At 41.2% G+C, this 18059-nt stretch overlaps 1 protein-coding gene across 1 annotated transcript in view; it reads right to left on the bottom strand.

Annotated features, from left to right (window-relative positions):
- GUCA1C (guanylate cyclase activator 1C) overlaps positions 1-18059 on the bottom strand; it is a 32062-nt gene that overhangs the window by 11691 nt on the left and 2312 nt on the right. Inside the window, 1 exon segment of the mRNA XM_007450544.1 lies at positions 90-221. Within this exon segment, the coding sequence (XP_007450606.1) occupies positions 90-221 (132 nt within the window).

The following is an 18059-nucleotide window of genomic DNA, read 5'->3' as shown; positions in this document are numbered from 1 at the left end:
CACATAGGGAACTGTCACTGACTCCACAGGGAAGAAAATTGAATTAACTATATAATGTCCTGAAAAGAATACTTTACTACTGCACTTACCATGAAGATGTTCAGTAGTTCCCTTTTGTCAATAGAACCATTTTCATCTGCATCATACAGCTTAAAATACCATTTTAAGTTTTGCTTCGTTTTTCCTTGTACTACTAGATTTACAGCAGCAATACATCCATCCTATGGAAAGCAAGGTGGAAAGGGAAATAAATATTTAAGACCAATTATTTTTTATTTGCAAAGTCATCATTCATGAGCAGGACCATCAGTACAATTTAATAAAACCCACAAGATTTTGGCATAAAACTTTTCCCTGGCACTTAATTTTTTTAAATGGGTATAAAGTGTATAGAAACAAGTAACTTTAAATAGGTGAGTACATTTTTAGAGAAAATGTCTACTTCTTATGACAAAAAAAATAAAAAAAGGTTCTGAAATGCCATGATGGAAGGCTGAGTCCTCACCACTGAGCACCCTACAGCAGTTGTCTTCTGAATATCTTCAGATTTTGTCGTCCGCTCAGCGAGAAGACCAGGAACGAATTTTTAATTGAAGGGAAACATACCAAGTAGCTAAATTCTGTACTGTTTTAGAGAAACGGGTGGAAGTTTTTGGACTGCTAATCTCCAGGATTCCTTTTAATTGCATCATTTTCAGTATGAATCAAAATTTATTAGCCTCCTTTTTTTTTTTAAAATTTTTGGCCTCACAGGGGAGATTGAACCTGTGCCCCCTGCATTGGAAGGCAGAGTCTTAACCACTGTACCCCCGGGGAAGTCCCCTTATTAGCATCTTTTTTTCTGTTTTTTTCTTTTTTCTTTTTTTCTTGAGGAGGGACCAGGATCCTGTTTTAATTGCTGCACTATAGTTTCTTGATTGTTCCTCCTTTGTTACTGCATTCCCTCTTTCCTTGATTAGTAGCTGTTTGAATCGGCCCTTTGGAACTCAGGGCAGGTCTAGGAGGCTGAAACCTTTACCCTGGAAATAAGAAATGCGGGACCTGGAAAGGCTTTTGTGCCCAGGAGGGCCCCACAGGGTCCTGCTCGGTTTCAGTAAGAAGTTGAATTCAGCATTACCTCTTAAATTCTCCAAAAGCATATCAACATGACATTATGACTCCAATAGATTCAAAATTCAGAAACATTTTTGTATTAGACATGGTTTTCAGAGATTGTAACAGCAAGAGGTTTGTGAAGCAGAAAGAGCCTTGAACTTGAAGCCATGGCAGATTTGGTTTAATCTTGGACCTAATGTGCAGTATAGGAAGAAATTTCCCCTGGTCCTGGTGGAAAGAAGAAAAAGAGGAAGAAAGAAAGAGAGAGAGAGAGAGAGAGAGAGAGAGAGAGAGAGAGAGAGCGAGGAAGAAAAGAAGGAAGAAGTGGGGGAGGGAGGAAAGGAGGGAGGGAGCCGTATCCCTCAGATAATCACTTTTACATGTTAGCTCATTTCATATTCAATCAAAGTACCTGAAAGGAAATAATGCAGACATATACCAGTGATGCCAAAATCTTGGCCTCTGTGCACCGGTGCCAAATCGAATCTCAGAGGCAGAGTTTTGGGTGCAGTAGAAAAGAATAACTTTCTTGCTTTGCCAGGCAGAGGGGGACACAGTAGGCTTGTGCTTCAAAAACTGTGTGTCACCTAGCCTCTTTTTTAATAATGATTTTTGTTATATTCAATCTTAGAAAAGATTGTTTAAGGGGTGCAAACTTAGGTAGTTCCCCTCATTCTGTTTTAAATCTGTAAAACATTCTCAGTTGAAAACAGAAACAGCCTGTGCCATTCTTAAGAATCATATACTTCAAACCTTGCTCAGCCAAATGCTCAGCTGTTTTGAGAAAGGTGGCCAGCTCTAGGCAGGTGTCTGACTCACTCTCCGCTGTTTCTCCATGTGCTTTCAGCTGTTGATGGTAGCAACTTCAGCCCAGGAAAACATGCTATCTGCTGCACTCTCTTTGGAATATTTGGGATATCAAGTCCTATTTACAAAACAGAATGTGATATAAAGTACCCCTTTCCCTTGTAAATAAAGGGCTTTAGGCTTACTGGTTTGTAAAGTGATATGTGTTTGATTTGAGTCTTAAGCTTTTAAGTCTAGTTCCACCAAGTCTCCAAGAAAAGTAACTGAGAAACCACCAGCAGTTCTGGATGTGAAGCAAGCCTGTTTGGTTGGTTAATGCTTTTTTTTTTTTTTTTTAAGACAGCAACAACATCTCAGATATTGGAAGCCAGTGTGTTAATCACTATAGCACTGTCTTCAAAATGTATTACACTTTAAAATTTTCTACACTGTGGAAAGAAAGAAAAAAAAGAAAATATTTAAAAATCATTTCACTACCTTTGGGTGTTAGATTTTTACAACAGGCATCTTTAGCCCATCAATAATTAATATGTCTTTTAAGAGATGAGACACCTGCTAACAGATAGGAGTCTGGTAGAATGGTTTCCTAAAGGAAGTTGGCTCAAGTATCCAAAACGTTAAGTGGTTTTACCTTTTCTCCATCTGCCTTTCTTATTGCTTCCTACTGCTTCACTTATTAATCCCTAGCAGAGCTATGGCTGAGACAAGGGAAATACATTATTATAGAGTTGAAATTTATTTAAGATGAATATCGTCTTCAAGGTATCATCTCCAGATCTGGTGGGACATGATCATTTCAGGACGGACATGTGTGGAGCATATAAGCTAGGTAGAACAGTATCTAACCATGGGTGCATCTGCTCCTAGGTCTTCTTACTCCTGCGTCTCCAGGGCTGACCAATCAATACAGCCATTTCCTGGGTAGTTATTGTGCATGTTTACCAAAAGGTCACAGAAGCATCTTCCCTGTGAGGACTGAGCGGGCAAGTTGATATTCCAGCGTTTCCACAAAATCATATATTTCATGATGATTCATTTCACATTGAGTCTCGCTTCAGGGATCACAATTTTCTGTGTCACCTGCATGATGAATGGCGACAGGCTAGATTGAGCAATGTTGTCTTTAGAACTTTCGGTATTTTATGATGAGGCACCATGGGTGGGTGGTCCTAACACCTTCCAATCAAGGCTCTGAAAGCTCTAGGCAAACCCTACCAGGAGACAAGCATAAATATTTTCATTGTGTGGTTTACAAATGGGCAATCTACAGCCAAAGTTGATTATGGGTGAGGAAACATTTCTACTTAGATAGATGCAGCCTCTTTCAAAGGCTCCTGCAAGCAAAACATTTCGTGTTTTCATTGCAGCATTCTGTTATGTAGTCAGGCAAATTAATCCTTACAATCCACAGCCTACTACTCTTTTTTCCAATTATCGTCCTATTAAGATTTTGTAGAAATTTGCATTGGTGAGACAACCCCGGTGAATGTAATTTAATAGTTTGTGTCCGTGTTGGAGAGGGTTTTAGATAAATGCTTGTTTTGTAAAACAGAAAAAAACAATTCTTGTCTTCAGTTGATCTATAGATTACAAAGAAGGGTGAGGGGAGATAAAGAGCTACAGAGAAGGTGAGATGTCTCTGCGAAAATGACTAGGAAGCATGCAATAGAAAATGTCTAGAGACTTTTCTTTGGGCCAATCCAAAGGAACACTGCTAAGATTATACTTCTGTGGTTGAGCTACAGGAGCCCCCATGGCACACAAAACTCTGGAGAGGTCTGACACTTACTGGCCTTGAGCCAGAATGGGGTTCATGAACACTCTGTGTCAGAATCATGTGGGGACAATGAAATATGCAGATTCCTAGACTCTGACCCCAACAATAGCATCAAAACTATTTGGGATGGGGTCCAAGATGTAAAATGCTCCTCAGGTGACTCTTATGTATCTTAAGATCTGCGAACCACGGACCTACGCTGCTTTTCTTATCCGTGTCTCTTCGTAGGCAATGTTAACATCTAACCATCACTCCAAGTGGCTCTTATCATTGTGACTTAGTCTCACATGAATTTAACCTTATTAAGACTAATTAGAAAAATTATGACCCACATGGTTCAGTCTCAGAATAATGACATAGTCATGAATACAGTCCAGCCATCAAAAATTAATTTCAAAATAACAGCAAGTCTTTCATTTCTGGAAAGAACACAACTTGCAAGACATTTATGGGTTTCTTCACAACACCACCTTCCTCTCCCATCTGTTCCTCCACGTACACCCTGCCGCTCAGTCTTCAGAGATCTCCACGGTCTCATTCCTTCACTGCCAGCCCTACCATGAGAACATTTCATTCTTTTCTTCCACCAACTTCTCTCATAATTCTGCATCACAAAATCCTAAAAAATGAGTTTGGCAAGGGCAGGATCCTCCTTTGAGGTTGGAGAGGGGAAAATTGGGTGCAGACAAAGCCATTCTGGGGAGCCTCAGGAAAGGAGAGTTTGGGAGCCTATGTACAAAAATAATTTTACTCCCAACATGTTTATAGATTTATATATCTTGTTCTTAGGATGGAGTAGATTACAGGGAAGAGTTAAACAGGGGTCAAGATATGGAAACATGACAGTTTCTCAGGTTCCTGAAGGAGTTTGGCTCCATGAATATGTTATCATCTTGTAGAGGGGGGTTCAAATGAGAGAAAGAAAAAAACTCATGGAAATTTCAAATTTAAGCTTTCTCATGGTCTCTAAAATGTACAGAAAATATAAGGTATACTTTATATCTATAAAAGTTAAAGATTTAAAAACTAAGTTTTTGTTACCACTAAAGAGATGAAATTTTAGAAGTCTAATAAAAAATAAGGAAATCAGTCATGTGTTTTTGTCCAACAGGAAATCCACAGGTGAATGTGTGATCTCCAGGTGATTTTCATGCTCTGCCATAAATCACAGTTGTTTTAGTTGTGGATTCCTACGTGTGAACTACTTGGTAGTGCAATCATATAAGGTGAGCTAACTCAAGAGTGTCTGAAGATGCTGCACCTTGGAGCCTGTTTCCTTCATACCTGGTACTGCCCAAGGTAAAGCTGGCCACGTGCTCTACGCCACCTAGCCTAGGGGAGACTTGTGAGCCTCCACTGCCAGGCCTTCCCTCATCCTGCCACCGTAGGCATCTGGCTCAGCAGGACAGAAGGTGTTCATCCTTCCTCTTGCCCTCTCCTGCTCCCATGTTTGATGAACACTTCTGTCCATTCTGGAATCCTTAGCCCCTCTCTCCTGGCCCACGGTTTAGCCTCCAGCACACCATAGAGAACAGCCTCTCTCTGCTTACAGTTTCCCCTAGGAGATGTTCCCAGCTGCTGCTCCAGGATAGCTGATTGGCTGAACCAGCACACAAACTGGTTCTCTTTCAGCCGATCCTGTTCTTAGTCTTCACCCACGCTCTTGGCTGGGAATCTAGAGCCTTCCTTTACTGTGCAGCTGGTCCTTGCTTTGGTTCAGCATTTCCCCCTGCATTACATTCTGCGTTATAGCCCTCACTCCTCCATTCTCCCCACCCTATAAAACCTTTGGGTAAAATCTCACTGCAGATATCATCTGATAGGCTCAATATGGTCCCACCATCATTGTTTGCCTGAGTGACCTTGAGATACATATATTGAAAGCTATCTCAGTATATTTGAGACATTCTCTTTAGGGTTTTGTCCCAATGATAGAACCATGAATTTATGAACTGGGTAATATCATTAGGGAAACTTGGCTTCATTTCATTGATTCAAATCATAGAATTTCAGTGGAAACAGTCCTTCATTTTGCAGATGAAAAATGGACTGGACTAGTAATAACAATTATAATAATAATCGTGACGGCAGTGACAACTGTCAGTGTTGATGTAATCTTTGCTATACATATAGGGCCAGGCATCGTGCTTTACACATAGGAGCTCATTTAACCCTAACAAGGCCCTAACAGTATTAACCATGAAGCACAGCATCTGGGTTCTAGTAACATTAAGAATGTGGAAATAGAATTGATTGTTATTACAACAACTAGCCATAAAACCCCATTTGTTCTAGTGCACCCTCAGGAATTAATCCAAATCCAACAAAAATCCAAACTTTAGCCCAGATTAAAACTATTCCCTTCCACAGCATTAACTTTCTGCTACTTTTCACAGAATCACTGTCTGTGAAAAATTCATGAATTGTCACAGCCTCTAACTTAGAGACATTTAGATGTTTTCATTCTTTTACATGTGACACTTCAGTGACATTTTGCCAGCTGTGGCAGGTCAGTAGCAACATATGAATTGAAATTTCTGCCGGAAAATGGTTACTCAGATGGTCAGAAGGAAACCCAGAGAGCGAGTATAAGCACATTATATTGTTGATCAACAATTGTCAGTGACAGTTACTTTGCATTTTAGGAACTGAAAAGAAAGTAGGCAATAAGGGCCATCTCTGTCACATCAAATACATGTGAATACTTTTTAAATACTTTTGTGAATTTTTAAAACCGGTTAAGGGAAACGTGACGTTTGGCATTTATGACCTAGCTCATTTTCACCTACTGACACTACTACTAACAGCAAACATAGTCTCTTTCAGCCATGGAATTGCTGGAATGTCCTGAGGAGAACCTTGCCTCTGTGACATGAGAAATATGATGCTGGCCTGGTAAATTGGTTCTATAATGTGATTGTTATGCAGATCAGACGTGGTTGTTCTTGTCTTGGCCGTGACTGTACAAAATTCGAGGATTCTAGGACAAAGCCTTGTCAAACAAGGTCCTGACTGTTAATAGGTCTCCTGGGTATCAGGGAGCCTTGACCATCTGACCCCAGAATGCAGCCAGCAGCATACCCGGCCCACGGTGAATTAGAAGCCAGTCTCGCATACGTTTGGGAGAAGGCAAGATAATCGTCCGAGTTTGATCACGTGTGCACAAGCTAACTACAGAAGACCTGCCCCCGACTATCTTCAACTAGCCAATGTGGGTTTCTTCTTATGAGCACCTGTCTCCTTCAACTGATACTGCAACAGATAAAATAAAATCCAGCCTCACCCTAACTCAGTCAGCCTGCCTCCTAAGGCTGTATTATTTCCCATGGAGGAGCCTGGACCCTAGTTCTTTAGTAACTAGGAGAAGTGGGGATGTGGACGCCAGCAGGCTAGAAGGTGGAAGGTGTGTACCCATATAATTCCTGTCTTCAGCAATTTTTTTTCTTACTATAGCTATATCTAAAAGAACAGTCAGAGGAACTGTTTCTGAATTAATAGTTTGGGACCCAGAATTCCCTTTTTATATGTATCCATGGTACACAGCTCTTCGTACCAATGGGCCCAGAACCCAATTTTCTGCCACTCTGCGGTCTTTCTGGTATAAAAGCAGCGCTGGCTGCACATTTGAACCCCCTGACAGAGTAAAACAAAACATCATTTTGATTCAGTTGGACTGAGGTGGAGACCCAGCCCCTGGAATCTGTAATACCCCCAGGTGCTTCTGTTACCAAACCGAACTTGGGTCCGCTCACCTGCATGCAGTAAATCCAATCTACCGATACCGGGTTGTGCTGAAGGAAAGTGCAGGGTTTGATTGCAAAAGGCCAAGCAAGGAGTACTAGCGGCTAATGCTCAAAAGACCTGAACTCCCCAGCGGATTTCAGGGAAAGGTTTTTAAAGACAGGGTGAGGGAGAAGGTTGCTGAGTGCCTGATCAGCTTGCGGACATACTTCTAGTTAGCTGGTGGTGAGGTAATCCGAAGTCAACATCAGCCTTCTAGTTCCAACCAGTTTGGGGATCTACATGCTTGTGGTCAGCATGCAGTTTAACTCCTTCCACCTGGTGGGCATTTCAGTATCTGCCAAAGAGCTCAAGGGTTTGGTTCAGGAGGAACTAAAGGTCCTTGACTTGAATGGCTAAGCTATTATTTTGTCTTGCTTGACTGTTTTCCTTTGTTTCTGCGTTTTCCCACTTTTCTGATTAAATTTGCTCTTTGGAATCTGGGGAAGGCCTAAGAGGCTAAAGTTTTCTGTAAGCAAGAGGCAGGCAGAGGACATGCGGTGGTCTCTCCCAGGAAGGTCCCATAGGGTTCTACTCAGTTGCACCTCTAGTATGTAACCAGAATTGAGAACCACAATTCCAACAGATTTTGTTAACGTATGAGTTACAACAGCTTAAGTTTAAGTGTACTGTACATCAGCAAGTACAGTTGGTTATCTTTAACAGGTAAAAGCCTGAGAGACTCAGCCAAAATGTTAATAATCGGTGGTATATGGGAAAATGCTTTGTAAATTCTAAAGTGCTAAACAGATGAGGTATTTTTATTAATCACCAACAGATGTTTCCTAAGAATGTCTGTGCTGGGAGTTCTGAAGTTAGTAGCCTTGGTCTTTATCCTTATTAAGAGATTTTGGCCTAGTTGTTTACAATCGAATAGATGGTCATTTGTTTCCGGTAAATGTGTCCTACAAATAGCAGCAGTAATTGCAGTCACCTTGTAGGCCAGACAACCAGATACAGTATTACAGGCTGCAGGGCAGCCAGGGGGTTAATCAGCAGCAGCAATTATGACACAAGTTAAAAAGCCAGGTTGCCTACTGCAATTTTTAAGGGCTCTCACACAAAGAGAAGCTAAGAAACCAGGTAACCAAAGGTCACTTCTGAAAGTCAAGTAGAGCTGGGGCTCCCTTTCAGGTGTCCTGGGTTAGATTAAGAAGACAGTCAAAACTCTTAAGATGATTCCCATGTAATTAATTTTGTTCTGTGACTGGCAACCATTACATAGGGCCAGTGTTGCCCCAACCAGCAAGGTGAATGTCTGATGCACTCAGATCAATAAAAGACAAGAAATTGCAGGAAAGCAACCCCTGCACGTGTAGGCACGTCTTGTTGTTTGGAAGTATAACTGGAGCTGATAACAAGGAGAGTTCATCTCTGTTGGGGCCTGAAGTCAGTGTTACCTGCATTTTACAGATAAACATACCCTCCCTTTGTGGGCTGTTTTTAACACATTTTCAAAGTTTTCTCCAACATTATTTCACATGAGCTCAGTGATAATGTAGGCAGTATAGGTTTTGCCTCAGTTTTGGGATTGAAGACTTTGACAAAAAGAGGTCATGAGCCTTGTCCACAGCAGTAAGGGTCAGAGGTGGGCCAGGAACCCAGCAATCCCACTCTTCCTGAGGTACTGCCCCCACTGGCCCTTCGGTGACTGGCCGGTGATTTAAGATTCACAGAAGGGCTCCTTAAAAAGAGCAAGGACTTCTGATATGCTAAAGCAAAGATTTGATTTGTGTACATATTATGGGTAAACTATCACATTGTAGTCATCATTAAATCCCACAGCTTGCCCTTCTCACTTTTCTTTCTGTAAACAGGTTAATCACCCATATTTCTAAAAATTCCTGACCATTCCCTCACGCTCGATTCACAGGATTTGTCTGAGGTGGCTAATTTAAATAATCTGAGAATCTGTGTTGGGGTTTTGTTTTATCCTAGTGTTCCAATGTATCCTTGTTGACAATGTTTTCTGGCTCAAACCACTGCTCTATCTATGGTTTTGTAACAGAAAGAACAGAACACCACATTGAAACTGTTCCCCTCATTCTTTAGCCTATTTTACTACTTTAGCCTTTCACGTCAGAAGTTAAGCATTAAAGAAATGTGCCCGAATAGCTCATTAAGTCCCCTTAAGAAAGTTCCCATCCCATAGTCCTGGGTTACAGACATTACTTGTAGGTAAATTCACTTTTAGCCTAGAAACCTTTCGAATAAGCAGAGATAAGAGTGGAAAAGTAAAAGTAACCGCTAACCACTTGAATTTTTTGCTGGAGCTCTGTGATCCAGCCCACCTGAGCAAGCAGAGAAAGAAATGTGATGCTTTCCTTCAAGGCCCAGTGGCTCTAAGAAGTCTGCAATCCCGCTTTTTCCTTAGCAGAAGAGAGGCCTGAATTGTACCCCGAATTAGGATAGCTCTTTAGGACATTAGCCCGCCATCTTCTTAGTCTGCTGGCTTTCCGAAAAGTCTCTATTCTGGCCCTAACACTATCCCCTGACTTACTGGCCTGCCGTGCAGCAAGCAAGTTGTACGAGTAAGAGTAAGAGTTTGAGTTCCAAACCCACAAATTTAGAGAAACTATTCTACCTCCCTTGTAACCCTCAGAGTTTTACAGGAGACAAAGCTTCTGACAAGTCTTTTAGGTCCATCTTCCCCCCACCATTTCTTCTAGACCGGTAATCAGACTTCTGTTATCCCACTTCTGCCTATTAGAAATGGCCTCATCCCTGCCCTCCTGCAGGTACATACCTAACAAAAGATTATTCTTAGAGAACCCTGGACTCAGTTTAAGAGCTGACAATGGCACTGCTTGGAGAGCACCAGTTACGGTTTGTTTTACCCTGAGCACAGCAAGCCAAGATGCTGAGATACCGAGACTTGAGGCAAAGAGAGTTATATATTTGCGGCAAGGCAGCCAGACGAAGAGACAAAAAAACAGAACTCAAAATCTTCCCGCCAGAAGGCAAGGGGCGGGGGTATTTATGGGATGAGGAATGAAGCAGCAGGGTGGTCTGAGGCATGGGGAGCATGGAGAGATGGGGAAAGGTGATTGGAAAAAGGTGCTGTAATCGACATTCTGCGCAGGCGTAACTAGGCTATGGGCCTCCACGTTCAAAAGGTCACTGAGCGACACTCGCGCATGCCCAGTTGGATGGTCGGTGGTCCTATCTCATTTTAATCGGCTCAGCTCGAACTAGGCGCAGCTGACTCCGAGTTCCTGAACAACAACTCGGGCAAACATCTTTTTAGGCTACGTGCAGCTTGGAGGACATGCAAATCTTAAAATGACCTTGATTAGTGAAGGCAGGTGAAATGGACTTAACCCACGGTTTCATCCCCAGATGCCTAGGTGTGGCCCTGAGGGTTGTGCATTGACATTCACAACTATTACAGCAGCAAGAATGTGGATCAGGAGCCAGAGGGACCGAGGGCTGGTTTTCTGCTTTGAGATTCTCCAGGCAAGTCCCTCCTAGCATCTTGGTTCTTTGAGTGCCTCATTTCTCAGCCACAATGTAAGAATAAATGTAGTCCCAGCAACAGACTGGTTGTCTGCATGGAGCAAAAGATACAAGTGAGGCGCCTAGAGTGTGTGCTTCCAAGTTATGCTCTAGCAGTAACCCTCTGCCTTAGTTAGGTCCCCACTGACCCTTCTGTCTCCTACCTTGTACTTTAATTTGAGCTGTTCTCTTTGTTGAAATATTCAACTATTTTGTTAAAGGTGGGATACCATAGCAATTTAGAGTGAAGCCCCTGGAGTCAGACTGCCAGCATTCCAATTCTGCTGTGTAGTTTTAGGCAATTTACTTAACCTCTCTGTGCCTCAGTGTCCTCATCTGTAAAATGGGAATGATAAAAATAGTACCTACTTTTACATTATTGTTGAGGATTCTATAATAAATGTAAAGTGTTTAAGACAGTGACTGGTATAGAAATGTTCAGCAACTGTTACTATTCTTAGTAATAATTCAACCTCTTAACTTCTTTCAACATTTCAAAATGCCTCAGCTTCTCCAAAAGCCTTTCCTAACTCGGCAACTTAGTTTTCATTGCATCTTCTGATCCCAGTAGATGTACCTTGACTAGCACAACCCTGCTATAGTTTGTTATATTATACTGCCTTATTTTCTTCTTAAGGCATTTAATCTTGACATGACTTTTATCCACTAGACTGTAAACTCTTTGGGGGCACAGAAAATCATATCTTCTACCTGCCTGCTCACCTCCATCCCCACACCCCTTCAAAATCTGAGTGTGATTTTTCTATTACCTGCCCTGCTGGGATGGGATTGAAGAGTTCCCCTGGCCCTTCCATCCAGTTTGCCTGTCTAGGCATAGGCTGGACCATTACTCACAATACTGGGCAGGTTTTAAAAGCAGCCCTATAATATCCAAGACTCATCTGGAACCTTGAAGCTAGAGAGTCAGTACAATGCTTTTCCCTCTTTCAATCTGACTCTTCATTTACTAACTTTTATTTTTTGGGGATGCATTTGTCATCTCACTAGATTGTAAACTCCTTTGAGTACAGGGATCAATTCCTATATCATCTTTGTGCCTTCCTTCCTTGCCACCATGCCTCCCAGGAGCTCAATAAAGTTTTGCAAATGCAGTGGGGTAATAATATTGTGTATCAAGGATGTGACTTTGTTCCTGGTAATCCCTTCTATCATCCAGCCCTCCCACATTCAGTAAAGACATTCATTGCCTGAGAGATAAGTCATTGTTAACAGAAAAGCAGAAATCGAGAGTTCATTCTTAGCTCTTGAGTTTCAATAGTTCAAGCCATTTGGGATTCACAGCATAAAGTTTATGCCACAAACAAAAGATTTGGAAGAACACAAAATTAGAGCCAGTTTCTCCTGGCTACTCTCAAGCTAGATAAAAATTCCATAGGCTGGGGAAGTGTGGAACAGGGGAGGAAAAGAGAATTACAAGACAGTGGGTTAGGGGCACTGCTCTGTGAGGGTCAAGACTAGTTGGAGGTGGGTGGCGGGGGGAGAGAGACACACCAGGTGTGGCTGGCAGATGTAAGAGCAGAAGCACTTGTGATTTACTGGGTAGAAACTCACCAAGTTTCCCTGAACCTAACATAGCTTGGGAGGAAAGTCTGTAAGGAGTATCTAGTCAGACAACCCTGAACCAGCCTAACAGGCTTCCAAGCCTAGGAGTATAAAGTAACTGAGAGAGAATCTGACTCAGGAGGCCTAGCCACGCGGAGACAGCAGCCTTCTAAGTGAAGCAGGAGGTGAGGGATTCTGTCTCAGTGAATACCAGTGTGGACGGATGCTCCTCTGACCTGTGTTAATACCTTGAGTTTTAGATGCACCCGTGGGGTTTATATTCAACCCTGGTAAGTGGAGGGAGAAATCTCCTTCATAAAATGGGGACTCAAAATATAAATTAATTTTATTATGAAAAACAAAAGTTACATTTTTAAGATGCCTGAGTGTGTGAGCTGAAATTCTTACCAACTACACAAATAAAAAATACATTTAAAAATTTTCCTTCAGATAATCACTCCAGTTGGGCACTAGGTTAAAATTTGGAAGACACAGTAGCCTTCCTTGGTATAAATATGGGGAAAAGGGGGAGTGAAGGAGAGACAGAGGAATGGAAAGGAAAGAAGTCCATGTATAAAAGATAGGGTACTGGAGTTGTTACTTCCCTTATTATTTTATTTAATGACTCAGTATATATTTGTTCAACATCCACTTTATGCCACTGTGCTAGGTGCGTAGTCTGCGGAAGCATGTGGGGTTTACAGGGGATGATTAATTCTTCATTTTTATTATTCAGTTTCTGCACTGCTGTTTCATGAGGATGAATTCATGTACCACTTGCATTTAAAAAGAAAAAAGAGACACGAAGAAGGGCAAACTGAAGGTGTAGTGTGAAGCAAGCAGTGTGGCTGGAATGCAAGGAGTACAGGATGAAGAGCAGTGCTAGGTGCTCCTTCATTGCCAGGCTCTGCCCGAACTTCAGCAGAGCAGAAGTTCAGTGTCATGCACTCTGGATGCATAGAGTCCAGGGTGCAGGATCATGTCTAGTATAAGAAATAGTTTCCAGGGAACTGGGCATTTTGCATCCATCTCTAGGTGAAGCATGTGGATACTTAGGTGAGAACAGTGCAGTCCATGTCCACTTTCACTGCCTTTTAGGAACCAGTATCCAGCAACAACATCTACAATTTCACAGTGTTTCTTGTTTTTGGAATATTGGTGCTGGCCCAGACCCAGCTCGAATGCTCATCAGCCTTTCATCAGCTTCTCCTTTGGCAGTGAGTCATTAGGCAATGACTCATTTTCCCTAGCAAATCAATGGCGTAAATGTGGGGGGAGGAGGTGGCCCTGGTCAGTCCTTGGAGCCCACTTAACTTCAAGTCCCACAGTCTCACCCAGTGTGGGTTTAATACTGACCACGAGAGCCACACGCTTTCATCACGTTGTACTTTTTTTTCAGTTTTTCTTTTTTTTTTAATTGGAGTATAGTTGCTTTACGATGTTGTGTTGGTTTCTGCTGTACAGCAAAGTGAATCAGCTATACCTATACATATATCCCCTCTTTTTTGGATTTCCTTCCCATTTAGGTCACCTCAGAGCACTGAGTAGAGTTCCCTGTGCTGTACAGTTGGTTCTCATTAGTTATCTATTTTATACATAGTAGTGTATATATGTCAATCCGAATGTCCCAATCGATCCCACCCCCACCCCCCTTTCCCCTCTTGGTATCCATACTAAGAAAGTCAGAAAGAGAAAAACAAATATCATATGTTAACGCATATATGTGGAATCTAGAAAACATCGTGTTGTACTTTTTAATGGAGACTTCACGTTTTGACGAGGTTACTCACTACCAAGTTTGGGCCAGGCTAGACACTCAGCTTCAAGTCCATAGGATTTCCATAATGGAATGGACAATTCCTAGTTGTAGAAATGAAGGAATCTATGTTGTTCCTTGCACAGAGACAGACCTTTTTTTTTTTTTTTTGAGGAGAGCCATTTCCATCACTGACCTCACCTACAAAGATTTGCTAATATCTTTCGTGTTACCATCATTTTATCCATTTCTTTTTTGTTATAAAATTTTTAAAAATCAGTTTTAATTTTTTACCATGTACATCATACACACACCTATCTAAAATTAAACTAAAAGTCTTATAATTGAAAACTTTGAACTTTGGGGCTACTTTTTCTTTTATTTACATGCTTGCAATTGAGATGCTTATTCTGCTTATGTCTTGATTGATCAATTTTAGACTTTATTTACTTCCTGTTATAGCAAGTGACAAGTATTTAACTCTGTGACTCCTATACATATCCCAGTGGTGTGCTGGAGCGTATTCTACCTGCTGATAGGAGCTGATTGTTAAATTTTCAGAAAATTTGCAAGTCAACTATTAAATGATTGTTGTTAGCTTGGAATTGGCCATGGTGGGAGTATTTATGCCATGGAAACCAGCAAATGTTATCAGGGCTATTTCCCCCCAGAAAACTAGTTGTTACACATTTCCCAGCATACCACTGTTCCTCCTGCATACTCTCACAATTGTAGATTAATCTAAAAGTCAGGAGTTTAATTTTAACAACTCTAGTAAATTTTGTTCTCTGCATAGCTCATTGGTATACCAAAACTATTGACTTCCTTATTTTACACGGAGTTAATAACTGCCTCATCGTGCTGACACCTCCTGAAGTTAACAATCCACAAAAAGTAAGGCAACCAGTAATTATGTGCTCATGAAGTATTCTTGCCAAACAAATGAATCTGAATCTATTTAAGCTTCAACAGCTAAATACCAGTTTATGGGTAATACGAAGAATAGAAAGCAAATTAGATGACACAAGAAAGCAACCAACTAAATCTAGAATGTAGGATATTCTACAGGACCAACGACTCACTTTTCCTACTAACTCAATAGCATAAAATGGAGCAGGGAGGTAGGAAACTACTATTATAGAAAAATCAGACTTAAAAGTCATAACCCCCTGTTTTCATGTATGGACCTTGTTTGGACCCAAACTCAAATCAAGGAAAAATTTTAAAGTATGCTTGAGACAATCAGGAGAATTTGCCCATAGACCAGGTATTAGATGACATTAGGAATTATTGTTGTCTTTGCCACGTATGATAATGGCATAGTAGTTATGGCTAAAAAGTGTCCTTATTGGTAATAGGTGAATAATGAAGTATTTGCAGGTGAAATCCTGCAAAGTTTGAGTAATTTTTTTCTTTTAAAAAACCCTGGGAAAAACATAGGGGACAGATGAAACAAAGTGATAAAATTTGGTAAATGTTGAAGATGGATGATGGGTCTATGCAAGATTACTATTCTACTTAGAACAGGTGTAAAATTTTCATAATAAAAGAATGTAATTGCTTCATTCTAAATCTATTCAATAGTTTTCTTCGTGCTTACTAGCCTTGTAACTTTTTCCCAATGTACCACATCAGATTGGTTAAATATCAGTTAATGAATTAATACTCTTTTTGAAGTCCTTCAACATAGTAGATAATCCATCAATGTCATTTCTTCAGGTTTTCCTCCCTGAGTCCCCCTTCTTCCTTTCAATCGGAGGAGCAGCACATTGGGCTTTCTGCATAGCTGTTGATCTGCACTGCCCTCCTCCATGACCCTGGACTGCCCACATCTGTTTTCCTATGTTGGATTCATTTTCTCCCTCTTTGTTGATCTAGTCCCTCATTTTGCTGGAGCACCTGCTCCAGTAGCTTCCTAAGAAAAAATAAATGTGAAGTAAAACTTTTCAGTCCTTGAATTTTTTTTTTTTCCTCACATTTGATTTGGCCCCATACCTTCCCCCTCCAAATTTTGGAAGCTTTTCTCCATTTACTTTTAGTCTCCGGTGGAGGTGTTAAGAAGCTCAATGCTAATTTGATTTCCATTTTCCCCTCTTTTATGGCAATTACAAAATTTCTCAGCATATGATGTAGGTTGATCTCTATTTTTGATTGTGCCAGGCCCTTGTGAAACGTGTCTGATTTTTCTGGTTTGTTATGTCGTCTTATATTTTCTCTGGGCTGTTTTTCCATGACTCTCACTCACAGGATATTAGACCTATCAATCCTAATTTAAGGATTTTATTTGGAAAAACGCTGTGTGGAAGGAAACAAGAAGGAAGTCAGGGAAGGTTGAACGAGCTACCAGACCAGGATGCTAATCTGACCCAGGTGAAAAGAGCAAGAGAAGGTTGGGTGGAAGTGTCCTTGACACTCCTGAAACTTACGGTTCAACAAAGCCGCCAGGGAATCCTTGAGCCATAGCCAACTGACAGAGGAGTCCCCTTGTCTTTGGAATGGGCTGACCTTATTATTTCTGCTACACTCAATCACTGGTCATATTCTAAACCTGGGCACAGACTCAGCTCAACTGCAGTGATGGATTTCAAAGCGATGCACCTGGGGCCCTGGTCAATTACCTTCCCTGGAGGTCTGGGGTGCTAACATCATGGCCACTATTGTAAAGCAGGTTTTATTATCATTATGTTGAGTGTGAGTCTATGTACTGTGCCTAGAACAGGGGTGGGCACATCACAAGTGCTCAGAAAGCCTTAACTGTTTTTACTGAGTGCCAAAGAGCAGGCTGCAAATGTGTGTGACTAGCCAAAGAATAGTTATAAACTTTATACTCTAAATTTTGGAATCTATTTACTTTAAGCACTATTTTAATAGTCTTGGTTAACTTGAGTACAAGCCGAAGCCACTTAGAAATGGCAGAGTAGAAAGAGATTGGAAGCTTTTTAGTATTATAACAATCAGAAAGCTGGGTAAAGTGTGTTTGACAGCAGGGAAAGGGACAGAAAAACAGTAAGAGCAAACACAACAAAAGTGCATACTTTCAGGGTTTTTGACATCAGGGAACTTAGCTCCAGCAACTTCAATAGGCATAGGTGCTTCTTGGCATTTCATAAATGAAATAACCAATGTTCATAATAATGACTCTAATATCAAGAAAATGTTTTACCAGCACTTTGAGGAAGTAGGAAAGTGTTTTAGAATGATGTCCATCCAGAATAGTAAAACTGCAGAGGAGCTTCTTAGAGTAAATCCTCCAGGTTTCTGGACAGCTGATAGTTTTATTGATCTAATTAAACATGTAGCTTTTTTGTTTTCCTGTGCATAATTGCATATCATTTCTCGCTGTCACCTGATAATGAACAATCCTTACTCTTCTCATTTTACGACCTGATTTTATGTTGAGATCTCCACAACTTTCGTGGCGTCAGTCATCACTGCCTGCCTAGGTTTACTTGCTCCCTAAGCAAACATGAAATCTCTATGATAAATCATAAAGAGAAGAACTTCCAAGTCATTTCAGTTGAGCTCCTGAGATGGGTTTGGCCATCCCACGACTGTCACTAAGAGGATTCTCACTCCAGTGGCACACAAGCCCCAGACACTTTGGACACTGTCTGTGCCTGCTTCCTCGACAGCATGTTCCTGTTCTTGCATATGAACCACTGACACTCACAGTGCTTCCACAAACATTGGGCTAACAACAAAATTGCTGGCCTGGGACATGACATCAACACCTTTGGAGAATAACTAAAGAACTTGATAGTTCATCTTCTAAGCTCTCAGGAATGC

The sequence above is a fragment of the Lipotes vexillifer genome, unplaced genomic scaffold (genome assembly GCF_000442215.2).
Source record: "Lipotes vexillifer unplaced genomic scaffold, Lipotes_vexillifer_v1.1 scaffold946, whole genome shotgun sequence".
Taxonomy (NCBI): domain Eukaryota; kingdom Metazoa; phylum Chordata; class Mammalia; order Artiodactyla; family Lipotidae; genus Lipotes; species Lipotes vexillifer.
This window is presented reverse-complemented; position numbering and strand designations above follow the sequence as displayed.